The 27,200-nt window shown below is 57.7% G+C and overlaps 2 protein-coding genes across 3 annotated transcripts in view; both read right to left on the bottom strand.

The window, feature by feature from the left end:
• Positions 1-48: 48 nt before the first annotated feature.
• On the bottom strand, positions 49-18,339 carry ADORA2A (adenosine A2a receptor). The gene is made up of 3 exons (XM_046025966.1): positions 18,089-18,339; positions 8,950-9,529; positions 49-1,835 (listed from the first exon to the last, which is right to left on the bottom strand). The coding sequence occupies exons 2-3, from the start codon at positions 9,279-9,281 to the stop codon at positions 929-931; spliced, it is 1,239 nt and encodes a 412-aa protein (XP_045881922.1). The 5' UTR covers positions 9,282-9,529; positions 18,089-18,339; the 3' UTR covers positions 49-928.
• Positions 18,340-24,282: 5,943 nt separating this feature from the next.
• Positions 24,283-27,200, bottom strand: part of SPECC1L (sperm antigen with calponin homology and coiled-coil domains 1 like) — a 136,358-nt gene continuing 133,440 nt past the window's right edge. For both annotated transcript variants that reach the window (XM_046025368.1, XM_046025369.1), the window contains one exon: positions 24,283-26,976. In XM_046025368.1, the coding sequence (XP_045881324.1) occupies positions 26,887-26,976 (90 nt within the window). In that variant the 3' untranslated portion in view covers positions 24,283-26,886. The remainder of the gene's footprint in view (positions 26,977-27,200) is intronic.

Raw genomic sequence — 27,200 nt, 5'->3', positions numbered from 1 at the left:
GGAAAGGAACTCAGACACCATTTTCACTGGACAAGTTTAAAACACAAATGGCTCATTTTTATTTTATCTCAGAAAAAAAGAAAACAACTTTCTCTTCAGACAGAAAGGCCCTTGGACAGGGCCTCTGGCTGGGCAGCTCTGAGCTACCCAGGCACCCTGCACGGTGGGCCCATCCCAACCTCCTCCCCGGAGCCCACAGTCTGGCAGCATTCCATGACACCTCCTGTCCTCGAGCCCAGCTTGGTGGCCCCAGAAGATGCCGCTGGGACAGAGAATCTAAGAAGTGCACGGCAGCTCATGGTAACCAGAGAGGGCTGCCTGGGACTCCCTGGGCTACTGCTGGAGGCAGGCTAGCAGCAGGACTGACATCAGACCCAGCAACCAGGGAAGGAAGATAATTAAAAAAAAAAAAAAAAAAAAAGGTATTCTTCACACTTAACATTTTCTCTTGGAAAAACAAAAGAAAAACGCCACCTCTGGGCACAGCAGCTCCTGAACCCTTGGGAAGCCTGGGGAGGGTGGTCTGTTTGTGTGGTCGAGGGCCTGTTGGAGCCATACTCCCCCACCCCCTTGCCCCAGCCTCAGGGCCAGCCAGTCTGCTCTGCCACAGATCTTCTGCCAAGTCGGGGTGGTGCTTCTAGATGCTTCCAGAGTGGGATACCAGGCCCTGCCCAGCCAAGATGGTCTGGTGCTGTGGCCCTGACCCGAAGCAGGGCCTCCCACCAAGAAACGTCCACTCCCTTGGACTCCAGGCCCTTCCTGCTGGGCCTCATGCTGCTCCAGCCGGGGCTCCCGCCTCTCAGTCCAAAGTGGGAACTGGCCATGAAAAGGGTCTCCAGGCCCATTCACTCTTCTCCCAACGTGACTGGTTTCATCCACCAAAGAGAAAGATCTCCCTCCTGTAGGAAGGGGCAAACTCAGTGGATCGTCAGGACACGCCCGCTCCATCCTGGGCCAGGGGACCCTCAAGGCCGGGGGACTCTGGGCATGCTCCCTTGAGCTCGTGGCTGAGGAGCTCTACATCGGGGAGCCCCATGTCCCCCTGGGCCTCATGGGCACTCCCTCCACTCACCAGCCCCAGGGTGTAGCCGTTGGGCCGCCGCTCGGGCTGGGGGGCGCTGCCATTGGCCCACACCCCAGGAGGATGGCCGTTGAGGCGGAGGCTGATCTGCTCTCCGTCACCACCATGGGCTGCCAAGGCCCGGGCACTAGGGCCACCCGCCTTGAAGGGCTCCCGCCGCCTGAGGATGTGGCTGCGAATGATCTTGCGGAAGGTCTGGCGGAACTCCCGGATGCGGTAGGCATAGATGAAGGGGTTGACAACAGAATTGGTGTGGGAGAGGATGATGGTCAGGTACATGAGCTCAGGTGGGGCGTGTCTGCACTGGGGGCAGAAGAAGGTGAAGCAGTTGATGATGTGCAGAGGCAGCCAGCAGAGGGCGAAGAGCCCCACGATGATGGCCAGTGACTTGGCTGCGTGGACCTCCTTCTGCAACGTGGACCGAGCCCGCTCCCCCGGCAGAGGCTGGCTCTCCATCTGCTTCAGCTGCCGCCGGGCCGCCAAGAAGATCCGCAGGTACACGCCCAGCATGAGCAGCAGGGGCACCAGGACACAGGCAAAGAAGTTGTAGTACACCATGTAGTTCATGGGTACCACGTCCTCGAAGAGACAGGTCACCTGGCCCTCCCCGCAGACCTCTGACTGGTTCTGGCCCGCCTTCGGCTGACCACAGTTGTTCCAGCCCAGCATGGGAGTCAAGCCAATGGCAAACGACAGCACCCAGCAGACCGCAATGATGCCCTTGGCCCTTGTGCCAGTCACCAAGCCATTGTACCTGGGGAAAGGAGACCAGCATCAGAGGTCTGAAAAACCTCAAGGCTAGGTGGGGCCATGAGTCAGAAACCCAGAGGGCCTCCCCATTCCCCACCCACTGGCTAGAAGACCAGGACCACTCACTTCCTGCCTCCTAGCCTCGGTATGGTCCTCTGTGCAGTGCAGGTCCAAGCCCTGCCTTTTCCCACAGGAGCCAACAGGACAGCAGGCTCCCTGGAGAGGAAACCACTGGGCAGACATTTAGATGATCACTAAACAGTATTACAAGTAGTCCTGGGACTCAGTAGTTCAGTTTGCGGGAATTTATAAGTGAGAGAACTTGTCACCTCCATGTTGGGCTTCGTTGATGCTAGAGTAAGTTTCCCCTTAGAATGGGAATGGGTCAGGGGTACAGACTCAGTGGCTGGGGGCAGAACCTGCCCCATCAGACTTGGAGATGATTCGTGTCTCTTGTCCTCCACACTCTTCCTTCCCCACTTGACTTAAGGTCTCCAGAAGCCCCCAAGGAGCGGTGGAGGTCCTGGGCAAAATACCCTCTCTCCTCTCCAAATTCACTCCCAGCCCTCTGGAGAGACACGACTGACTTCAGCATGTCTTAATATTTATACAGTAGTCTTAACGTTCAAGAGCAAAGACCTACCTAAAGTACTGAGGTCCAGAGAGGAAAAAGAATGTGCCTGAAAGCACTGAGGGCTCTAGAGAGCCCGGCTCGGTCCCAGACTCAGGGCGTTGACCTGATCTGCCAGCCAGGAAGTTGACCCCCCAGCCCACAAAAAAGGTGGCTTAAATTTTATTAAAAGAATGGCAGTCTGAAGCACCTGAGTGGCTCAGTCAGTTGGGCCCCTGACTCTTGATTTCGGCTCAGGTCATGATCTCAGGGTCATGAGATCGAGCCCTGCGTCGGCCTCTGCGCTGAGCAGGGAGTCTGCTTGAGATTATCTCTCTCCCTCTGCCCCCAACCCTCCCCCTCATGCACGCCTACACTTGCACACTCTCTCTCTCTCTCTTTAGGAGAGAGAGGGAGAGAATGGGCAATCAAAACATCATCTCCTTGATTGAAGAAGGTGACCTCAGTGATCGCTGAGAGATGGCCATCTGTTTAATGGTTTGATCCTGGCAACACCAGGCTGCCCTCCCCTTTACCTGGTAAACCTCACCCACCCTTCACATATCTTCCCCAAGAAGTTTCCTACCCAGATGCAGACAATCTCTATCTGGGCCCCTGAGGCCAAGGGCCCCTTGGGGGAAGGGTTTGTCTGCAGCCATCTCTGCACTGCCAGCATGGACACAGGGGCACACAGTAGGTGCCCTTGACTTAATTCCAGCATGGGAAGCACCCACAGAAACTCTCTCATCTGGGGATGGCAAACATGGGCCTACAGGGAAGAAGTGTGGGAGGCAGGCGGTCAGGACATCGTGTGTACGAGAGGCAGCTGACACTGCTCTGCCCCGGCCACCCACGCAGAACAGAACGTGCTTCCAGCGCCGCCAGATCTCAGAGGGGCTGAGGAGCTGATCCTCTGGGTAAGATGGCCCGGGGCTTACATTTTGTCAACAAATTCAAATTAAGGGGGAAAAAAGTCTGGTGGCCTCTGACCTCTTATTCAATCCAACTGCCTCATTATATAGATGGGAAAACTAAAGCCTGAGGAGAGGAATGGCCTTGCTGTGGACTTTTCAGGAGCCCAGAGCACCCGGGGCAAAGGTAAGTAAATGTGTCAGTTCTGAATGTATATCAGTTTTGAATCCTGACAGTAACCCGGCAGGGCTCCTCCCAGGAGCCTTCGACCCCATTTAGCAAGGGCCTGGGTGCTTGCAACAGGGCTTGGCGGAAAGAGGGTCATGGACTTGACCATTTCTTTTTTTTTTTTTTATAGATTTTATTTATTTATTTGAGAGAGTGAGAGAGCATAAAGAGGGGAGAAGGTTAGAGGGAGAAGCAGACTTCCCGTGGAGCAGGAAGCCCGATGTGGGACTCGATCCCGGGACTCCGGGATCATGACCTGAGCCGAAGGCAGTTGCTTAACCAACTGAGCCACCCAGGCTCCCGACTTGACCATTTCTACCGAGCCACAGAGAGCCTATGCTGCCCCGTTTCCAATTCTGGAGCCTCAAACACAAAGTCTCAGGCTCCCCCCTCAACCCACTTAATACTTACACAGCATTTGCTGTGTGTCGGGCACCGCTTGTCGTACTCTACAAATTATAATTTATATAGTCTCATTGAACAGGAGGCTATTTTAGTGTTGGTATTTTTCCCGAGAAAAGTGTATCCCTTCCTGAGTCCCAGTGCCGGTGTGCTCCTGGTTCGGCCATGTTCTGTTACTCTGCATCTCTGAGCCTTAGTTTCCTCATTTGTAAAATGGGGCTAAGAATCCAGGGCCTGTGAGCACTGCCCCATGAGGGCAGAATGTAAAATCCGTGGGTGGAGATTGCAGAGAGGTGAAGAACTTTTCAGCCGAGCTGTGCACAGGAGACACGGGCTGCTTCAGGCAAAGGGAGCTTCCTGTCATTTGAGGCAAGCAAGCAGAAGCAAGCAGCTGTGGGATGGTGTAGAGGACCCCGGAGACTACCTGCTTTGGGGATTTCCAAACTGTTCTCCAGTAGCCGACCTGCGATTCCCAGGCAATCACAGAGGTAGGCTGCTGAGGAAGGGAGGCAGCTTAATAGTCACTGAATGAATGAGCTGGTGGGGACCCCAGGGTCCAGCCCAAAGACTTCCAGGACAGTTTGAAAATCCCTGGTCTGTCCAGCTATCTGTTTTTACAGAGAAGGAAACCCAGGAGGGGAAGTCGGGCACTCGATTTTAAAACGAAAGCCCCTTGTGGGGACAGAAACCCATGTTAATAGCGCTCGCCCGCGGCACGCCAAGAATATCTCCGAGAGGATTCCCAATACTGCCTTCCAGGAAGAGAACTGAAGGCAGGGCAGGGGACAAAAGGGATAGTTTTTCACCATATACCCTGTTGTTTCTTTTTGATGTTTTAGTATGTGCAGGTAATTATTTAAACACACACACACACATCAAACAAACACATCAAACAAATTAATTTTGTTATTCAGAATTAAAGTCCTTAGGCTGAGAGCCCTAGACCCAGGCCCCTGGGGAGCTGGAACAGCATTAGGGCCCAAATGGAATAACAGCCAAGCCACAGCCTGGCCCAAGGGCATCCCCTGGGCTGTGTCTATGACGGATGGTAGTCCCATCTTGGCCTCCTGGGCCCTGGACATAGGCTGTCCAGTGTAAGTGGGGCCAAATGCATCCAGCACAACCCTCTGCCATTCGGGGGGGCCAGTGGCACCACAGGGAGCAGGTGCCAGGGCACTGCTCGGCACATTTGGGGGTACCTCTGCATCCATGCGTCTTCCAGCTCCCAGGCTGCCCCTTCCCAGGGTCTCCGCATTACCCATGTTGGGGGCTTCCTCTGTGATCCCAGAATACCACCCACAGCTCCAGGTGGGGCTTCGTGTGCATTTTCCCCACACTGACAGAAGGTGGGGGCTTTCCGAAATTGTCCAAAGAGGTCAGTGATCTAAGAAATGAAGAGCCATGGGTGAAACCCAAACTCCTTCCGGGGCAGAGGCAGGCCTGAACCAGCCTCATACCCTCCCTGCCCTCCTGTTCTTCTGTCTGTCACCTCTCCTTGGCCCAGAGCCCATGTATTCCTTCCTTCCTTGGGGCCTTTGTCTAGGCTTGGCCCACTCCTGTTACACTGGCCCCCACACATACCCATCCTGTAAGACCTGTCTGGCATCACCTCCTCCAGGGAGCCCTCTCTTCCAATCCTGCCCTCCTTAGAAGCCAGGTACTTGGTTTTTGTCTCCATGGGGCGATTCACCACATACATCTCAGGTCTTTGCACCAACGGCTGCTCCATATGTGGCCTATTTTCCAAGGAGAGTGAGTGTTTGTCAGGGGCTAATGTGAGAGGCAGGACACAAGGGGTACAAAAGTAACAAAGTCTCTCTCCCTAGGCTTTCTGTCCTTTGGGGATACTGAGAGCGCCATCTCTGCCTCTGGCCAGGTTGCTTCTCACTGGCTTCTTGACTAAGCCCTGCCATAGCCACCAGAGTCCCTGCACTTGGGAAGAAGCACAGATTTTTCTGAAACTAAATTTTTTTTTTTTAAGAAAGGGGCACCTTTCTGAGAGAGGGGCACCTGGGTGCATCAGTTGGTTAAGGGTCTGACTTTAGCTCACGTCATGATCTTGGGGTCCTGGGACTGAGCCCCACGTCAGGCTCCCTGCTCAGCCGGGAGTCTGCTTCTCCCTCTGTCCCTCCCTTTACCACCCCTCCCCGCCCCGTTGTGTGCTCTCTCTCAAATAAATAAATAAAAAGTCTAAAAAAAGAGAGGGAGAGAAAGGAAAGCAAGGAAAGGAAAGGAAGGAAGGAAGGAAGAAGGGAAGGGAAGGAAGAGAAAGAAGGAAAGAGAAAGAGAGAGAGAGAAATGAGGGGTGAGTGACATGGGCCTGGGGCTAGATGTCCAGGGCAGCAGTCAGGGGATGGGCTCCTGAGAGCTGCCAAAGGCACCTGCTGAGCGGAGCAGAGGAGGGGAGATTTCCCACTAGCGGGGGATGAGGGAGAGGCAGGAGCTCCAGGTTCTCATTTGCCTTCACTTTGTTCCCCCTTTGCCCCTTCATGCACCTCACCCTCCCCGCCCCAGGGCCCTTGAGGAATAAGAAAGCAGAGAGACCCAAGGGAGCCTGGAACTTCAGGAAGGGCCCCAGAGCCGCCCCCCAACCCTGAGTCAGCAGACACTGGCCTCTCCATGAGTAACACAAGGGTCATAACATCCGCCCTGGCCCTGATGCCAGGCTGTGAGGATCAAAGGAGAAACTGCGCTAACATCCTCTGGCAACGGGAGGGGATGAGCTGCAGCAGAATCGTCATCCCTAAAACTCCCCGTCCAAGACATCCAGGCTGACCCTTCCAAAGCTTTATCAAGCGTTGCTCAAACAGCCAGGATCTGGGTGGAACTGGGTCCCACTCTGTGAGACTGTGAGAACTGGGGCTGCACATGGGGAGGGGCAGGTCCAGGCTCCATTCAGGGACCCAGCTCTGAAACTCCAGGCACTCAGCCAGGAGCCGATTCCCTATCTGCTCCATCCCACCGAACCTCCCTCCTCCTGGCCCCATCCCCCAATCCGCTCACTGGATCCTTACAATACCTTTGTGAGCTCAGAAGGACAGAGAGGCCTGTCCCCTTCTACAGATGAGGAAATGGGCCCAGAGAGTGACAGCTGACTTTTTATGGTCACACAGCATGTCCCATACTCCTACATCGGGATTCATTCTCTTGACTTTCCGAATACAGAGAGAGAAGCAAAAGAAGCCGAGACCCTTTCATTGAGCCCCGATCTCTTAAAGGCTGTTGCCCTTTAAATTGGGGAAGGAGGGGTACCTGGGTGGCTCAGTGAGTTAAGCCGCTGCTTTTGGCTCAGGTCATGATCTCAGGGTCCTGGGATCGAGTTCCGCATCAGGCTCTCTGCTCAGTGGGGGGCCTGCTTCCCTCTCTCTCTCTCCCTGCCTCTCAGCCTACTTGTGATCTCTTTCTGTCAAATAAATAAAAATTTTTAAAAAATTCTTTAAAAAAAAATAAATTGGGGAAGGAAGTGAAAGCGAGGTCTCTCCTTCCCTACTGAGTGTTCCCAACAGGGCTGGCCCAGACCCTGCTTAGCCTGGCTCCTAAAGCAGACACCAAATTCTCTGCTCTCTAGTCTACCTGGGATCCTATGTTCTGACCTGTCCCTCAGTGAGCCTGGACCCTGGAACCTGCATGACCAGGCCAGTCCTCTATGGCTGGCCAGAGTCTCCTCTTCAACAAGGGTCATAAGCTCTCCTGAGACTAGAGCACCCTACAGGGCCACATAGGGCCCAGGCTCCTCCCTTCCTTCGAGCAGCACGGGGAGGGTGCCTGCTTCCCTCTTCCAGCCCACGTAACAGTAGTGGCCAGGTGCAGGTCTGGAAGCCCAGGGCCACCCTGTCACCCTGTTCCCCTAAGACTGAGCTGCAGTGGGTGACAGGCCACAGCTCTTCCCAGGCCCAGACCCAGGCCCAACTGTGCTGCCAACTCGTTGTGTGGCCCTGAGGGCTGGCTCCCTTCTCTGAGTCTCATTTCTCGATCCAGAAGTTGAGAAGAAATGACCTCTAAGGGCCCCCTTGGGTTTGACACTCTGGCCTACTCCATAGGAAGGCACCTGACCTGTCTGGAAGAATTCACCACAAGGCCAGGTACCTGGGTCCTTTGAGAACCCCCTCAGCATCTGCAGCCACTAGGCTGTGGAACCCAGCTCCCAGATGCAGGGTCAAGGAAGTGGGGCTGGAGAAACCCCCACCCCCATCCTAACCCCTACCCTGGGGGAGGGAGGTACTTCCTAGCTTCCCTCAGGGACAGCTAGGTGGAGGCCTCATTAAATGAGCTCTTGGCCTCAGGGAAAGTCTTCATTTACACAATCCAGAGCTGAAGTCACTTCACAAAAGATTCACCATGAAAATCCCCTTCACTAGCTGAGCACAGAGGCTCTCTCCAAGACCATGAGTACTTGCTGACCTGAGGAGCACAAAATTTGCATATCGGTCCAAGTGACTCACTGTGGCATTCAGCCAAGTCACTTCCCCTCTCTGGGTCATTTTCCTAATGTGCAAACGGTGCGACTGGCCCAGAGGAGCTGGAGGCGGGCCTGCGGGCAGGCTTCTAGCTCCGAGGGCCTCTGGTTTCCCGTAGTGCCCCGCCCCAGCCCAGCATCACGCTGTGTGAGAAAATGGCCCAGATGCACCGCCCAGGCCCGGGCCGCATCTGCCAGCGGCCAAAGCAGCAGCCTCAGCCACACAGCCTGGGAAGACCAGGGAGGGCCAGGTGACTCGGGCCCACAGGGGTCCCCTGGATTGGCGCGCTCCCCGGCCATGTGCCGAGCCCTGGGCAGCCTCAGCCTGGGCCGCGTGGAGCTGTCCTCAGCTCCACAAGCAGACATCAAAGACCAAAACGTGAGCCCAGGTTCACCCTGACCCTGGATGGGCACAGAGCAGACCTCGGCACAGATGTGAACCCCAGCATGAGGCATGTCGAGGAAGGGATGAGGGGATCTCCAACCCACTGGCCCCGGCCCCCAGCTCACCGGAGTGGGATGCGGATGGCGATGTAGCGGTCAATGGCGATGGCCAGGAGGCTGAAGATGGAGCTCTGCGTGAGGACCAGGACAAAGCAGGCGAAGAAGAGGCAGCTGTGGCAGGCAGCGCAGAACCCCATGCTGATGGTGATGGCGAAGGGGATGGCGAGGACTCCCACAGCAATGTCGGCGGCCGCCAGGGACACCACAAAGTAGTTGGTGACATTCTGCAGGTTGCTGTTCAGCCACACGGCCCAGCACACCAGCACGTTGCCCAGGATGGCCAGCACGGCGATGGCCAGCTCCACCGTGATGTACACCCAGGAGCCCATGGTGGGCATGGCCGCAGACGGGCAGGGTCAGCAAGGACGCGGGCCAGGCCAGCTCACGGTCCATATCTGCAGTGCAGCTGGCCCTGCCCAGGCCCCTGAGCCCCTTCTTCACAGGAGCCAAGAGCGTCCCTGCCTGGGAGGGGAAAACCCCCAAGGGCTTTTTCACAGCCAACTCTGATTCTCCAGAAACCAGGCCCTTTTCAGGGGCTCTGGCAGCATCCTGGCTCAGCTCGGCTTCGCGGTCCCCAAGACACCTGCTGAAGGAGAAGCCTTGTGAGGAGCTGGACCCCAGGCAGAGAGGGCAACGCTGAAGATTCCCGGGGGCAGCCATCAGTGCCACTCACCAAAGCCCTCCCCGCAGGCCAGGCATCAGCCGAGAACAACCCACTGTGCCCGGACGCTGGGCTGGGGATCAGCCTTGGCCCTTGTGTTTTCTCAGCAAGACAGGAATCTGTCTTAACATAAGTTAAGTCACTTGTGTTGCCCCCCATGCTCAGCTTCCCAACACTTTAGGGACAGCCCTGCCAGTCTCCTGGGTCCCTGAGTTCACTGCCACCCCCAGGACCCTTCCAGAAAGCCCCCCTCACTCCTCAGCTCTCCCAGGCCCACCCACCTTCTCTCTCGGCCAGCTTCAGTCTTCTCTGTCCCCTAAGAGCTCTCCCTGGGAAACACCAGTACCTACCTAGGCCGCTGGGTTAAGGAGAGGCCCAGAGATACCTAGAGCTCTGATCTGGAAGGACCTGGGTGGCCCGTCTTGGTTCTGTGTCCTGCTGCCGGCAGGTGAGCGCCCATGCCCTCGCTGGTGATGCCATACAGTGTGGAGGAGCAAGCACAAAGGCAGCCCGCCCCTCAGCAGCCCCTGCTGGCTGCCTGCACGTCTGGGCGGGGAGCGCCCTCCTCTCTTTCTACCCCTCCTTCCTCCCCTCCCTCCTCCCACGCCCACTCCCCAACCTGCTCCTCTGACTGGCTAATGCCAGGGTAGACTTAGTGTCGTGCTGGGCAGAAAGCAGGGGGCTCAGCCAGGACTTGCTGGAGAACTGCAGGCAAGGATGGTTTTTTCCTTTTCTAGGCCTCAGTTTCTTCATTGATACCATGAGGAGACTGGACCCCAGAGAGCCTCTGGGGACCATGGCGGCACTCACTCAAGATTCCATGAGAAAGAAAAAAGTAGACCTGAAAGAGCTCCCCCAGAGTCAAATGTCAGAGAGGTGTAAGGAATTAAACCCTGCAGAAGCACAGGCAGAATTCAAGGTCTTGGGCTCCCCTAGCCCAAACCCCCAGGGTTCCCTTGAGCTTGTGAAATGGTCTCCATCTCCCCCTATCAGCCTGGGGGCCTCTCCCCACTGCCTTTGCCCCCACCTGTCACACTCACAGGTGCTGCCTCGTGGAGTCCCCTCGTGCCAAATCCACCCCCTCCTCCAGTCCCGGGCCCTCCCGGGACCCCAGGTGCACGCAGGAAGCAGCTCCTGCCTACATGGGGACAAGAGGCTGGAAGCTGCCTTTCTGCCGCCCACATGTGGACTCGAGAAAGTGTGTCCTCCTTCACTCCTCACAAGGGATAGAGCAGGCCTGGGAACCTTGGGAGAAGGTGACTCATGGTCCCTTGCCATGTTCCCAGGGCCAGGCTCCCCCCACCCCATCCAGGAGGTGACAGGGGGCTGCAACAGAGAAACACAAGTCTCCTAACTCCAGTGTGCCTCAGGCGGCCCGGACTGCACCTGAGGGCTGTTCCCTGCGCCCACTGGGAGGCTCGAACAGAACACCCAATCCCAGGAAACAGGACAGAGAAGAGGAGGCGAAGTCCCTGAAGAGTGGGGGGTTCCTGCACCCTGCGGCAGACCCAGTGGGCTTCCCCCAGGCCCGGCGGGGCCCACTACCAAGGGAGCCGGAATGAATCCCAAGTGCCCACTGGATGCGGGGTATTTGCCAGCCAGCTGCCCACGAAGCATGTCAGTGGCAGACGACGATGAGACCAAGTCTCCTGGTACTATCCCTGGTCCCAGAGTGTCCCTGGCCTACAGCCCAAAGCAGCACTCACCAGGGAACCCCCAACTGCAGAAGCTGGGTGTCCAGGGTCCAATTTTTATTCGGCGAAGGGAAGTGACAGACCCAAGACTGCCTGTCACCCAGGGGCCTCCCAGGCCCAGCAGCAGAGGCAGCAGGCCACGGTCCAGTGGGGTCTGGCCAGGCCCAGTAAGCCTCAGGGACCCTGCCCCCTGCTGCCAGTAAGCTGTCTGCCCTATCCCCTCTTCACCGTCACCCACCACCCTCCTTACCCGGACTTTGGCCTCTCCATGGGACTTGGCATCAAGAGGCGCCGCAGCGTCTGCCAATCAGACCAGCCCAGGTTAGTAGCCTGACTTGGCCCCAGATCACTGTCCAGATTCCGAGGGTCCTTCCTGGGGGAGGATGAGGCAGAAGCCCTGGTAGTCCACTTGACCCAAATACATATCACATTTCTGCGGCGATGAAGCCGGGCGGCCCTACCCCACTGCCCAGAGCGCTGCTGGTGGGGTCACACTACCAGCACCTGTCCTGGAGGCCAGGCTGACTCCACGAGCCAGGATGCCTGGACTGGCAAGGCCTTCAAGGGGCCTAACCCGGCCCTGTGTTTGGTGAGGCTCTCCTGGCAGCCCCGAGTACCTGCCTGCATACCCCCAGTCCTCAGGGCCTCCCTACCACCTTCTGTGCTATGGGCTCCCATGGTCACCAGCACCTAGTGACACTCTTCCTGACAACACTGAAGTCACCGTACCTGCGGTGCCTCCCACTCTCACTGGAAGCAGTGGGTCCTCCTGGTCAGCTCCTCCCGCCCATATCAGTCCTGCAAGGACCTAATGCCCCTGACAGCTGGGTCCTGAAAAGCTGCCTCTTTGCACATCCGGCTCCCCGTCTGCCCTTCCTACAGCATTCCTGCGGGCTCTTCCCGCTGCTGCCGGCACAGCCTGGGGTAAGACTGGCCTGGCCCCACAGGCAGCCTGGGCATCTGTCAAACCAGAGTGCCAGCCCCAAGCCGACAACATCCGTGCAACCCGAGGCACCAGGGGACAGACAGGGCAGGAAGAGGGCTGAGCAGCCTCCTACTGGAGCTCTTCTGCGGGAAGGTTGGGAGCTTCCCAGCCATGGATGGGCAAATCAGCCCAGGGGGTGGGGGCACACTGACTTGCGCCCTTTGTCAGACTTTCGTGGTGTAAATGCTCCCAGTGGAGCCAATGTCAAGCTACTAATGTGTCATTGACAAGAAATGTGAAGTAGCACACACAGCTCCAGAGAGCCTGCGTCACTCAGCTCCGGCCACCACTGAGCCACCAAACCCTGCACTCTCCCTGGATGCCAGGACTCTACTCCAGAACTTCTTAGCATGGGCGGCCTGCTTGGGAGCTCACAATATGAGAGCACGGTGACAAGGGAGTCATCTGTTCTCACTGGCCCCATGAGCTCCATTTTACAGATGAGGAAGCGAAGTCCCAAAGAGGTTAACGACCTCTCCCTGCCTTTCCAAGAGCATGAAAGGGGGGAATAGAGCTGAGGGAAATGCTCATGGAAAACACAGCAGCAGGAAGATTTTCTGGGGCCTCCTGGCCCCTCTCTGCTTCCCTCCCTTCAGGGGCCTCCTAGAGCGACAGGAAGGTCTGAGGCCCAAGGGGAGAGGGACAGGGGTGGAGCCAGGATCTGGCAATTTCCTATCCCTCTCTGTCGGCTCTATCTAATTAATTGAGTCATCTGTTGCTAGCCAGGAAAGGAAATTAAATGTTAATAATGTAATATTTCCCCCTGATTATCCCTTACTGGGGACAGGGCACAGGGCAGAAGCTGCCCCATCAAAATTAGAGACACGTGCACGATAAGCCTTGAGAGGACAACCCCGCAGGATTCCCCCCGGTTAGATCAGAACTGTTACTTCTTCCAGTCTTCCTCCTCACCCCCACCGACCTGGCCACTTTAATTAAAACTCCATTTAATCAAAACCCACAGACTTCCTGGCCCACTTCTGGCTCCTTGTAAGTCACACTAGCAAGGCTTTCTGTACACATGCGCAGATGGCGTCTGTGTCCCCAGAGTCTGCTGGACGGAGGTGCCTGCTAGCTTCCAGGCAGGACCCCATACCTTTGTACCTGGGTGCGGCACAGCGCAACAGACCAGGCCCAGTGTCGGGACTCGGATCCGGCATAACCATGCTCGGCGCAGTCCTGGGCTCCGGAATCCTGGCCTGAGACTCTTGCATCACTTTCTCACAGCAAACGTTACACCAGTGCCTACTCTGTGCCAAGCAGCATCCAGCTGCTGGATCACAGGGAGCTCTGTGCCTCATGCTGCTGAGCCTGCCCCAGAAGGGTCCTGAGCCTCTAGAAGAGGGCCTTGAAGGAGGAACTGTCCCAGGAGACTGCTGAGAGCCAGCTGCTCCCCAAGTGTGCGGTCACTCCCCGTCTCCAGGGCCTCAGGTCCCACTTATGATGAGCCTGCCAACCGCAATTGCAAAGCACAGGAGAAAAACTCAAGCTAAGAAAGCCAACAGCACCCAAACTACGGAGATTCATTCATTCGGGAAGACATGAAGGTAATAATCTCATAATGCTTTTCAAAGACATTTAGGATCTTTAAATAGACGAGAAAAGGAATAGCATCCACAAGCAAGAACAAAAACGTACGACTCGACGGGCAGAGATGAAACAAGAACAGATGAACACGAACAAGAAATAATAAAAAATCCCTGCAATGAAAAATAAAGGGCCTGAGGCAGAACATAATCCACGTGATGCACTTCGGGCGTGCACACAGTTGCAGATGACCGGGGATCTGAGGGGTGATGATCAGCACTGAGGAATGAGCACAGCAACTTCACAAAGACACAAAGCCCAGGAGGAGATCCAGCTGATCCAGCTGAGAGACCCTGAAGGCAGACAAGAAGTAGCAACACCTGTCTCATGGGAGCTCCATCAGCGTGGAGAGGGCAACAAGCAAAGAAGAAACAGCCGGACAGGCAGCTCGGCTCCGCCTCTCAACCCCAAGCCCACAGCTGGCTCTGCCATGACTGGTCTTTGGAGTGGCCCGGGGCGTGGGCACAAGCCTCCTAGAACCCCAGGGGCCCTGGGGCCTACCAAGGCCCTCTCCAAACGCATCAACGGGAGTGGGGCCAGTGTCTCCAGGGTTGCCTGGAGGTGAGCTACCACAGAGCACTGGGGCCCCTTCCTTCCCTCCTTCCCTCCCTGCAGGACAACCTCAGGACCATGGCACAGGCTGGGCCCAAAGCACCAAGCAGGCATCCAGTGGTCCCCCTCCCCCACTGCCCCTCCGGAGGCTGCTGCTCTCAGCCCCAGGGGCAGGATGTGGGCAGGAACTGGTGGCGTGGAGAGCTAGCTCCCTGTACTGAATCTGGCCTTTAGAGTAGCCGCCGCATCCTCAGCTCCTGGGGCCCCAGGCCCAGCCCCAGCTCCTTTCTCCCCACGGAGGGCCCAGAGTCCCCCCCCCCCAGTCCCCACACATCCAGGCCAGATACCGGGAGAGTCTGCAGCCTCCCAGCCTGAGGCGTCCATTCACCCCCCCCACTGGCCACCTCTCTGACAGCCCCCCTCCAAGAAGTCACCCCCCACACAAGGTGCTGGGTGCCCATTCTGTGGCCACAGGAGCTCAGGTGTGCTCCCACTCCTGCTCCATCCCACACTCCCTGAGATCCCAAGCAAGAGTCTTCCCCTTTGTACTGAGGGTCCTGTGAGACGGCACCCACACCTCCCTCAAATGAGCCCTCTGATGGTGGGACGACAGGGACTATGACGCCTGAAGAGGACACGGGGGGGGGGGGGGGCTAGATGGCCCTAGTGGGCCCGGATGGGGCCCTGGCAGAAGTGTGGTCTGTTGGAGGGCAGGAGCTCCTTAGAGGGAGGACCCACCAAGGATAGGAGGGAGGCAGGCCCACTTTCTGGGGTCCCTGGGACGAAGGTGTGCTGACATAGCCTTGGGGGCTGAAGGGAGAGGGTGAGAGCATCAGCCAGCAAAAGCAGCACGGCCTGTGGGTTGCACCGGATGCCACGCAGCTCCGCCACTGTTCCTTGTTAACTCAGTGGGCCCCTGTACCTGGTTCCCAGTTTGCAAAGGCCATTAAGGGCCAGAGATGAACGCCTCTGTAGTGGGTGGGGAGACAGAGACCACCAGCCCACACACCAGGAGGGGCATCAGAGTGACGCTGCCTGCCTCTCCCTGGCGCATGAAGGCCCTGTCCAGAAGGTGAGCACTGGGGGCCTCCTCCCTGCATCCCAGTTGCAGGCTCCTGACCATTTCTCACTTCCCTCCCCCCATCTGGGCCCAGCACAGACCTCCAGGGTACGACCCGCAGGCACCGCACCCCAACCATTGCCTCCAGCCTCCAGACCATGTAACCCCTCCCTTCCGTGACTGCTAATGCTTCTTGGGCCCAGACCCTTTCCCTAGGGGTTGGGACTTGTTCCTTTCGCCAGCTCAGCACCTGACTCCGGGTGTCTGTCTCCTCCACAGCCCCCGAGACACACTCCGAAAACCCCTTCTCAGCATACTTCATGCCATGACCATCCCTCTGGTCATCCTCCCCTTAGCTGCCTTGGTCACATCCTTCAGCACCTGGTCTGAGCTGCGGCAAACAAGACAACCGCCATGGGATGGCTGGGCTGGCTGTTCCCGCTCATCCGGGTAGGGTAGCTCAGGAATGAAGCAGGTTAAACGTTGCAGGCTGTGAAGCCCTGCAGCCAACTCCAGTCCACATGTCCCTCTGCCAACAGAGATGCCCTGTGCTGTCCGCCCATGCTGCAAGGCCAACAGCCTCCCTCTGGGGTTCCCCAGCTCAAGCACAGACCCCAACCTGTCCTCTGGTCTGACCTTCTCCTTTCAGGTCCATCTCTCATTTACTCTCCATCACAACCCTGCATAGAGAGCATTGGTCGTTCTGTCATGCTCGTTTTTACGAGTAAGGCAGCAAGTGCTCCAAGGAGGTGAGACCAGAACCCAGGTTTGGGCATCGAAATCTGCCGTCCATTGGGTTGCCCTTGAAGCCAGCCCTTGCTCTCTTGGGCTGTGGGTTCCTAGGGGCAGAACCTCACAGACCAACATGAGGGAGGGCAACAAGCAAGCCCTCAAAGGTTGGCCAGGAATGACCTGGCCCAAAGCCTCTCTCACCTGACATCCATATCTGGGCGGCCCTCAGCTTCTCTGAGATTCTGAACAGGGAAGCAGGCTGAGCCCAGAACCTGATCTACATGGACAGGATTAGGATAGAGGGGCAGTGACTGGAGTGACACTAGAACCTGGGAAAGCCAGGAAGACTCTAAACGGAAAGGACAGAGCAAGGACGTGTTGACACCACTACCTGTGGACAAGCCTCAGTGCGGAGCTCCGGTCACGGACCTGCTGAGACCCGAGATGGAGAGCTGGCCCCCAGAGCCTTCCAGCCCAGCCAGTGCCTCCAGGAGCAGCCACGGCAGGACTAAAGAGGGAGCCCCTGACCCCACAATATCCTCCCTGGGCCACTGTGCTCCAAAAAGCTCCCCATCTTGGTCCCCACAGTGGGGACAAGCAGGGCAACCACAGTGGGGCATGGAGGTAACAGAGAGTGTCCTGGAGGGTGCAGAGGCTGGCTGGAGAGCAGAGGCCAAAGGGAGGGCAGCCTGAGTTCTGAGCCAGAGGTGAGCACAGGCCCTGTGGGTGGACACCGGCCTGGGAGCTCCCCCACAATGGTGAGGGACAGTTGGACAAAGGGGCACCCTAACGGAACCCCAGGAGCCAACCACAACTCCAGACCTACGGAATGGGGAATGGGGAATAGGGAGACCTGCTCTCCAGCTTCTCCTTCTCTTTCCCTCCGCCTCTGCCTTGGCCTCCACCATCCTCCCATTTTACAGTCTGTAAACTTAAATTCTAAAGCAGAAGGGCAGTCCGGGGGAACGCAGAGATCTCTGCTCCGCGGGCCCGCGGCCCCCTCCTTGATCCTTTAGGCCGTCCTGCGCCAAATCCCTCGAGGGCCGCCACCATTCCCGCCATTCCTACACCTCAGCTCCGGGCAGACCGGCAGACGGCCAGGTCCACTCCGAGGCGCGCAGCCACCCTGCCCGGCCTCCGGACTCCCTTGGGTCCCCTAAGTCCGGGTGTCGCCACCACTGTCCCCGGAACGCTCCCGCCTCGGCCCAGTGTTCCAGACTCCCCTTCTCGCCGCGCCCGGGCGTTCGGGATGCCGGGCAGCTGCCCTCGCCGTTCCTCCCCGGGAATGCGGTCCCCGCCCCGGGCTGCTCCACCTGCGGAAGCCCTCTCTCGCCCCCGGGGGTCCGATCCGCCTTCTCTCTGGCCGCACCTCTGCGCCCCCAGCCCACCCCCGCCGGGCGCGTCCGTAAGGTTCGCCGAGTGTCCTGGGGCCGGCCCGTGGCGCCTAGACGGACCGACGGACGTCCCCGCACGTCACCTGCGGGTCCAGACTCCTGCCCCCCAACCCCCGCCGCCGGGGCCGTCGGGCTCTAGCGTCCCCACCCCTCCACGCCGACCCGTGCGCACCTTCCGGTCCAGTCTGGGGCGGCCGGGAGGGTCCGCACACCGCCCCCCGACCGGGCTTAGGACGTGCGTCCGCGCCTGAGCCGCCCCTGCACCCGCCATTGCGGTCTCCGCCTCGGGGCAGAGCTCGGACCCCAGCCCTGTGAACTCGCTCTGGGGTGGCGGGAAGAGAGGGTCGGGGCGGCGGGGTGCCCTGAAGGGAGGGGTCCCGCGCCACCCGGCCCACCCAGCCCCTCAGCCTCCGACGGCCCCATGCCGTCCGGCCGCCCGCCAAGGACCCTCGGGACCCCGGACCGGAGACCCCGGCTGACCTGCAGCTCGCGCGCCGGCTCCCGCTGTCTCCCGCGGCGGCTCGGGCTCAGGCTCCAGCCGTGTCGCTCATGGGCGCCCCCTGCAGGCGGCTTCGAGACTTGCACTGTCCCCGCCCCGCCCCGCCGCGCTGGGAAACCGAGGTCCTGAGTTCCCCCCGGGGACTGGAGGAGCTGGCTTGAGAACCTGGGGGATGCCCGCAGTAGGACGAGGCCACGACGGGCTGGACCGCGCCACATCCCTGCCCGCGTCCCCCAGCGTGTTCTTCCTGGCTCGCTTCCGTCTGGCCATCTCCGGCGCCACACCCCCCTCGCCTTCTATGAGTGTCCTGGCCGGTTCTCCTCCCCGCCCAGTGAAGCCGCCTGGCCCTTGGCCCGCACTCCCTTTCCTCCAAGAAGACTGAAGGGCTTCCCCTGCTGCTCTGGTCCTCACGGAGCTCTGCTATATCCCTTATCATTGTAGCTGAGTTGGGGTGGTGCCTGCCTTTGTCATCCCTCCCCAGTGTCCAGCTGTGATCTGGGAAGTGCCCAGTGCCAGCTCCTCCTCAAGTCTTTCCATGGCTGCACTGTTTCTGAAGGATAAAGCCCAGCCTCCTTCCCTTGGCATTCAAGGCTTTCAGCCCTGAGGTCCTGCCTGGTCTCTGGCATTGCCCTCCTTTCCTGAGCCTTACCCTAGGTTGGGGGTGGGGGGGTCACCTGAGCTCCAAGGATGTCTGTAGGAAGCCCACCCGGTTTCCAGTGGCCCCTCTAACTGTCCCAGCACAGACTCAGGGCCAGGGCTTTCTTACAGACTCTGGGGCCCAGCTGGGACCTGCCCCTACCTCCACTTCTCTGAGCAAAATGAAGAGGAGTTGTCTTCTGCGCCACACACTGACCTGGAACCTTAAGACTCTTGGGCTGGGACTCCATTCCCCTGTCACCCCCAGGCCCATGTTTTAGAGACTTCAAATTGGGAATGACCTCACAATGGCCCCAGTCCAGCCATACAAGGGGACCCACCTTCTACCCTTACATCAAGAAAGTCTTGAATGCCTAGCCCAATTCTGTGCACAGCCAGATGAACTGTACCAGACAGCCAGAGACCAGGGCACTGGTGACCAAGGACTCATGGGAACCCCTGCATTCTTGAACTTCTGGGGGTCAGCAGGGTCATGGTGAAAAGCCCAGGAGAGGGGTTTGTGCAGGACCAGACCGGACCCTAGAGCTGAGGCCCCCTACAGGAGCTCGATGTCTCCCACAGGGAGAGAATGCCAGCAGGGACTCTAGGCTCAGCTCGGGAACTAGAGTCTGAAGCTGTGCCCATCGATTGCCTGGATTCAGCCAGCCTCCATTGCCTGGCAGCCTCCTCCAGCCCTTTCCTGAGCCGGAGCTCCCATCCCCATTCCGCCAGCTCAGGTCCCAGGGTTCCTGTTTTCCTTAATATCCAGTGTTAGGATAGGCCATGGGGAATGGAAGAGGGTGGGCTGGTAGGGGTCAGGACCGCAACCCAGCTCCAGGTGTTGGTGAGGCATATACGAGATATTTTTCAAGTGGGGAACTGTCCCTGGATGCCTTTCCAACCTCCAGCCTGGCCTTTGTCCCCTTGGTACCCTGTCCCCCAGTCTAGGCCTTTGTAGCCTCCAACCCTCGTTCCACTCACGTCCTGTGAGGGGTAACAGGGGACCAAAGGAAGGAGCTCCCCCACCAGGCAGGAACACTGCCCCTGGGGCTGCACGGGTGCTGTGTTTTTCCCTCAGGCGTGAGGTTCCCACTGCCTCACCTGTAAAATGGAACTGTTTTGTTTCACCTCCCGAGACAGTCAGGCTATGAGGTACCAGCTGGGGGCTCTGCCTGGCCAGATGGCCCACCCCCACACCCTTGGCTTCCCACCCTTGCTTCTGTGCCATCTCACGAGATGAGCTACTCCTGCAGTGGAGATAAAACCCTCCTGCCCACACCAGTTTGTCCTCGCTCAACAAACACTCAGGAACAGCTTGTCTTGAGAGTCACCTGGGGCCTAGGAGGGACTATGGAGTCTCGTGGGGCAGAGACCAACACTCAGACAACCTGGGGCAGGGCTCACTCTTGCCCCTTTAGCCCCCAGCATGGGTCCCAGCCATTTCCATTCTGGGGCCCAGTACCTTTCTCACCAGACCTGGCCATGCACGCACCTGTCTCCACGCCAGACAGGCTCCACACCCAGGGACTGAAGGCTTCCCTTCTACAGTTGGTCCTCAGGGCCAGAGTGCCAAAGCTCTCAGAGCTCACCCCTGGGGCCCACTTGGCAGCCGCCAGCTCCTCGGCATGGGTGTCCCAGGCCTGGGGTAGGCGTGTCCTCAGGCCAGAGGTGGTAAGGCAAGGGTTTGGGTCCACCCCAGAGCCAGCTCCTCAGGGCCCCTGGGACCTGCCCAAGCTGGGAGCACCACCAGGCCCCAGCCTTGTCCTAGAGCAGTCCTTCCCCAGCCAGTTAGAGGCAGAAGGAGCTGCTCCAATGGTCCTGTGTCATCTGTCATGTGCCTCTGTCCAGGTCTCCCGCGAAGCCACTGCCTGGACAGCACACACCTGGGACTGGCCAGTTCAGCTGACAGGAAGCAGGCATGGGGGAGGGCTGTTTGCAAACCCTGCTTCCCCCACTGAGCGGACGTGCTCATGGTTAACCCACATCTCCCGGCCTTCCCACACTAGAGGCCCCCCCAACACTGCGCTCTTGGGGCCCCCACTGTGTTGGCCTTGCTGCCCTCTTACCGGTGCGGTGCCCTCCTCAGCCTGGAGAACACTTCTCAGGTGTCTCGGCTGTAGGGGAGGCCCCTGTGCCTGCCCAAGGGAGCTCCGGAGGGAGGGCGGGGGCCACAGGCCTACTGATCCTCAGGCACGGGGATGTCCCTGGCAGATCCCACCGTCTATCTCTGGGCCTTGGTGTCCCTGCCCAGCCCCAGGTCAGGCTTTGAAGGCAACAGGTGCCCGCCCTTCCTTCTGTCCAAGCCCAGGGTCCTCAGGGGGTCCAGCTGGGCTTGCTCTTGCTCCTGATTTCTGGTCTCAGACAGCCCCACCCCCACTCCCCTGCTGGCTTTGTTGCTGTCCAGGATGCACCTGGTGGCCTCTGGACCCCGATTGTTTGCACTGGGGCCAGCTGGGCCACATTAGGGGGAATGCAGTGCCAGACCCAGGACAAAGCACCCGGTGGGTGCTGGGGCCAGCGTCCCTGCGAACCAACCAGGCCACCCTGAGGTACTCACCAACTTCTCCTTCAAATGGGAGGGGCACTGCATACTTCCTGGGACTCTGGAATTGAGGAAGTGGGAGACCTCACAGGGCTCCTGTCTATGCTTAGACTAAAGCAGGCTCCAAGACAACGGAATCACGCCAGAGGAAGCTCCCCAAACCATCTGTAGGTCTGGGAGCCACAAGAGCAGTGCCCTGATCCTCCCGCCCTGTGCCCAAAAAGATGCTCCAGCCTACCTCGGCTTCTGGGTGTCAGATAGTAACCCCACTAGGAGCTCTGTGCCTCTGAGCTGATCAGGACTCACCCATGTAGATGTGGAAACTGAGGTCCGATAGGACCGGGACCTCATCCTGGGCTACAGGGTGGACAGGGACCACGTGCATGCCGGAGCTTGTCACTCACCACCCTAACAATGGCTCTAAGCCAGGAGCCCAGGCACTGGCATGCAGCAGCTCCCAGAACATCAAACCAGTTGCCTTCTCCCCACCCTCCCTACACCCTTATCCCCATGCCCTACTAGGAACTTCCCTACCCCACTTCAAGAAGAGCAGGGTGTTTGGTATAGGGATCAGGAGGGGCCTCTTTCTGGGGGATCATCATATTGCAGAGGTGGGAAGAACCCTGGCCTGTCGCCAAGTTGGTGCCAGACCTGGGGATGGGGGGAACCCAGGTATCCCAGCTCCCACTTGGTCCAACCTGCTTCCTGCCCACTGCGTCCCGGTGACATGCCTGTCCTGTGCTCCTCCCCAGCCCTCCTCCTAGGACTGTGATCCCTTTCTTTTTTTTTTTTTTAATATTTTATTTATTTGACAGAGAAATCACAACTAGGCAGAGAGGCAGGCAGAGAGAGAGGAGGAAGCAGGCTCCCTGCGGAGCAGAGAGCCCGATGTGGGGCTCGATCCCAGGACCCTGGGATCATGACCTGAGCCAAAGGCAGAGGCTTTAACCCACTGAGCCACCCAGGTGCCCCGACTGTGATCCCTTTCTAAGAACCCTGGACTCACATACACTCCATAATGAAGACATCCTCCAGGGACTCTCGTGGCCTTTCCATGCTCTGAGTCTAGCTCGGATCTGGTGGCAGAGATGGCAGGCTGTGCCCGGTCACTCTCTGCCCCTCTGACCTGCCCTCATAGCCCCCCAGCTCCCAGCCCAACCTCCACACTCAGCCTGCTCTCCCACAGTATGAGCCAGGCCCAGGAATTACAAAGCCGTTCTCCCAGGCCCCCACCCGGCCTCCTGCAACAGATGCACTAGCTGCAGCTCAGCAAAGCCCTGCCCTGGTAGGCTCAGAGCTCCTGCTTTCCCAACAGCCTTGGCCCTGACTACAATCCACTCCTCATCAGCTTGGTGCAGAGCCCAAGACCCCTTCTACCTGCCCTGCCTTCCATTTAAAGGACAACCTAAAACAGAACTCAGGTCAAACCAAGGGTGTTGGGAAGCACAGCCGTTTAAGAATAGGGCCAAAGAGTTGGCCACTGTGTCACCAGGGCATGGCTGCCTAAGGCCTAGGACCCCAGCCCTGTGAGGCTATGGACAGAAGGGTGTGAGATCCTTTCTGGATCTCTCCTTCTTGAGGAATTTGTTTTCTTGCTTCCACCCATTTAAGTCACCTCCCATACCCCAAGGTTCTAGAACCTTCCCTAAGTCAAGGTGGTAACAGTTCCCTCCCCAGACATGCTGTCCTGCGACAGGAAGCACAAGCACCAAGTCTAAGAAAGCGGTGCCCCTGGGCTGGCCCCACTGGGACCCACCATGTTATGAGCCATTTAGGAAGTCAGGTTACAAAAGGACTCCCTGTGTTGGGCCTCAGTCCGCTCCGGAGGTAGCTAACATGACAGGCAGGCAGGAGGGATGTTTTGGGGAGGGCAGATTCCACAACTGAGGGCAGCAGCTAGGACAGCCCATTCTGACCCTCCTGCCCAGGGGTCCTGAGGGAGAGTGTCGATTGGTGTCCATTGCACACAGACCCCAACATGCTGGTCTCAGCGGTCTCTTGTTGTTCCCAGCAGAACGACCTCCTTACACTTCAGTGAAGGGCAGGAGCTCCATGTCTGAGTGAGCGCCACAGGTCCCACACCTGGCAAGTAGGGAGAAGCTGGAGACATGCCCAGTCTCAGGGCAGTCTTTCTCCTGCCCAGTCCTGTACTCCAAGAACTTGGGTGTGCTCTGGAAGCCGGGTCACGGTGGGTGCCCACGGTTGTCAGCACTCACAGGCCAGACCTCAACTCAGGCCATGGGCTCTGGAGGTTCCCAGGTGTGAGCTCAGTTACTGGACAGAGGCCAGCCCTGGGAGGGAGTCTCAGGCCCAGGAAAGGCCCCCTAGGTCACTTAGTGCGTAACAGGGTGGCCTCATAGCCCTTTCCACATGAGACACATAGCATGGGCAATGTGACAAGCCCCAGTGTTATCCTGGGCTGTGCCCCGTAGATTCATAATCATTCCACACAAGATGCACATGGAAAAAAAGGCCTGACTGGTTTGCTTGCTGAGTGGTATAATTACTGATTTTTTTTCCTCTATAATTTTATATATTCTGAAAATGATCTCCAAGAAGATGCATTGCTAGGGAGGAAAAAAAAACAACCGCCCTCAAGGCAACCCTCTCCCCCGCCACCGCCCCAACCACTCTGTTCCCCACAACAGCATGTCTTGGCTACCATTGGGAATGCCAGGCCTTCCGTTCTTGTAGGGTAACCTGGGCAGGGCTTCTGGGGTCTCAGTCCTGGGCATCTGGCTTGTAGTTTTGCTTTGCAGGCCATGGCGGGGCCTGGAAGACACCAGCACTCCCACTCACTCCCTCAGGTCCTTCAACCACAACACTTCCCGGCCTGTGAGCTTGCAGGGGAGGGCCAGCCAGAGGGGATGGAGCCTGTGCTCAGGTGTCCTCCTCTTGCCACAGCCAGTCCCAGGGGGTGGCCAGGGTCCCGTTCACACCATGTCAGAGGAGCAGCTGAAAGTGTGGAGTTAGAAAAGTCCAAGCCTGATGTGTTTCAGCAATTTTAATACATTCAAGAATATTTAATAGAACAAAATAAAAAAGTACTGTCAGTCAGCAGAAGCCTGTGGTTGAGAGATACAGAAATGGAACTGGCCCTTTTGCAGTAAAGCTTGTGCTTAAAGGGAAAAGAGGCAAAATGACTTCCTGGGGGCTTCATGTCAAGTGCCACTGGACTAAAAGCACCTCAGAGTAGCACTTTTAGGTATATATGACCATCTAGAATTATCCCATAACGCCAACAGTGTTAAAAGGACCCTATTCGAAAAAGAAAAGTCATGCTTCTAGAATTTTCTCGTCTGCGGAGCCACATGCAAATGTAGGTGGCCTGGCCAGGCACCCTGGCACAGCCTCTTGTCAGGGAGGCAAAGATGGGCCCTTAAACAGGCTGGGCCCGGTCCTGGCACTTCTTGCGGCCCCCCTCTCCCTGTCACCGACCCCAATGGCGGCCTTGGGGGCACAGCCCTAGGTCCCCTAGCATGAGCTGCCAAGGCTGGGTCACTTGGCCAGGAAGGAACAGATATGTGAACTGCAGACCCAGGAAAGTCTTCTCCTTCAAAGGACAAAAAAGCACCCCCGAACAATAATAAATAAACAAAAACATGGCTGCAGTCAGATACACTGGGTCCAGACAGGAGCAAAGGCTTCCACGAAGGCAAATGAGAGCAAAGTGGGACTTGGAAAGACCGAGTGGAAAAACATTTAAAAAACAGTAATTCTCACCTAACAGTCCCTCATCTGACAGCAGAGAGCAACTGTCAACAGAGCAACAGAAGCCAGAACGGTACCCAATCAGGGAGGATGGGGACAGGCATCCGCCAGGGTCTTCTGGTGCACCCTGGGGCTGGGTTCTGCTCACCGAGCCTCTCCTTCCTTAGCCGAAAATAGGCATTTCACAAAAAGCCTCCAGTTGGGACAGCAGCCAGAGCTGCCAGGTTGGGACATCCAGGCAGGGTTGACGGGCACTTACCAGCCAGCTGGTGACTGTGGGCCAGCAGGCCATAAACACACACACACATAGACACACACACACAGAGCCCATTTCACAATAACCACATTCCTTCCTAGGCTACAGACACCTCAAACTCCTAGTCTAGAACATGATGCTCGAACACAGAACCCTCAGGCCCACATGCTCGCTGGGCAGCCTTCTTCACATTCTATGGCTGTGGCCGCGATGGTGCTTCCACCGGTGGCAACTCTTCCTCGTGCTAACTTTGTAGGTGCCAAACACAGTTGTATTCTAGAAGCAACAGGTCTCAACGCTGTTCAAACCAACAGCTACTGTGTCAGGCGCACATGAGATGTGGGATCCCTGTTCCCAAGAAGGGCTGAGTCCCAGCCCGAGAGACACCTCAACAGAACCCCTCATAATAAGGCTTCGGTTCCACCACACAGAAGGGGTGCAGGTGCCGCTGCCTGTCACTTGGAACCTGGAGGGTGGCATGGCAAGGGACCAACTCCATCACAGGGCTGCAGGCCACCAGCCCTGATGCCATCTGCTGTGGCTGTGGTCATGGTGGCCTGCAAGACCCTCTATCTGGTGTACCCATGCAAGGAGACTTAAGGCACTTCCTTAAATTCTTGCCCAGGAGGATTTTATCTGAGTGACTCAATGACTTAAATTACCCTGCGGGGCTCTCTCCAGCTGTTCGGCTTTTTCTCCTGCTACTTCTGACTTCATTTCTGGCTTTCACCATGCTAATATCCAGATTTCGTGTTTTATCTCTACGTTTACTAAAACAACTTAACTTTGGTACTAAGAGATCAGGAGCTATTTTCCCATAATATTGCTCATAAGAAAAAAAATTTTTTTTTTAACTAGAACTCCTTTTAACCAATTCTTTTGTCCAGAAACCTAAAGTCAGAGCTGAGTTTCCAAACCCCTTCCAGGCTGAAGGACAGGTTGGCAGTGCCGAGGACAGAGACCACCTCCACTCGAAGGGGGCCCAGCGCAAAACCAGCCCTTCAGCAGTGATGGGTGCCACCAGCTGGGAACTCGAGTCACAATTCACTGTTAGCTCAAGTTGTAGACACCTAAATCACGCAGGCCACACCAGCCCCGCCACACGGAAGCAGTGGCTGCCCTGTGGCCATGGTGATGTACTCCGTGGCCCTCCACGTCCAGGGCTGCAGCCTGCTCCCCAGGCACCTCTGCCGGGCGCCAAGTCCTCTGCCTGGTTCTCATGGGTGACAGAAGCCGCACTGGCGAGTAGTCTAGAAGAGCTGTGGCGAAAGCTTTCACTAACCCCCATGAGCTGGCCCCTGAGTTTCACCCATTTCCCCAGGTTTAGCTGTGCAGGAGCTGGTTTGCACACCCCACAGCACTAATGCAGTTCAATATTCTCTTCAGAAAAAAACTGGCAGCAAACAGCGTGTGTGACATGCGTGGAGCCCAGGCCGACCTCGGGCTGGACAGGTCATGTGTGCGGAGCCGGCTGCGAGCTGGGGGCCATGGAGGCCTGAGTTCTCCTGACTCAGAGGCCCCAGCTGAAGGCTCACACGCTGCGGGGCAGCTCAGAGAGTCACTGAAAGCTTTACGGGGTGCGTAGCTAATGGCATTGGTGTCACTTGGTAACGGGGAGAGTCCTTCAGAGGTGCTCAGGTTTCGAAGTACTTGTAGATTGCTGTCACGTAGAGCATCACGCTCTGCCAATCGGGCCGCTCAGTCCGCACCATTTCATTAATGTCCTAGTGGAGAAGGAAGAAACCTCGTTAGAGTCCCGGTCACTTCTGGGCCTGTTCTGACAGGCTCCCTGGCAGCTACATGGGCCATTGCACAGGGCAGGGCCTCTCGCTTTTGGCCAAGCCAGATCACACCTCCCAAAAGCCTTGACAAGATGCCTGCTCCATCGCTGCCAAGTGTGCCTGGAAGCTTCAGCATGATCCCTGAGCTGCCTCTCTGTGCCTGAGCC

This window comes from Meles meles, chromosome 12 (assembly GCF_922984935.1).
Source record: "Meles meles chromosome 12, mMelMel3.1 paternal haplotype, whole genome shotgun sequence".
Classification (NCBI taxonomy): Eukaryota; Metazoa; Chordata; class Mammalia; order Carnivora; family Mustelidae; genus Meles; species Meles meles.
The sequence above is the reverse complement of the archived record's forward strand: the minus strand, read 5'-3'. Positions and strand labels throughout refer to the sequence as shown.

What these genes read in the sequence shown, in the direction of transcription:
- ADORA2A (XM_046025966.1), bottom strand. Translation starts at nt 9,281, where the DNA reads ATGCCCACCATGGGCTCCTGGGTGTACATCACGGTGGAGCTGGCCATC. An exon ending in GCCATCCGCATCCCACTCCG is followed by an intron (nt 1,836 to 8,949) that starts GTGAGCTGGGGG and finishes TCCTTTCCCCAG; the next exon opens with GTACAATGGCTTGGTGACTG.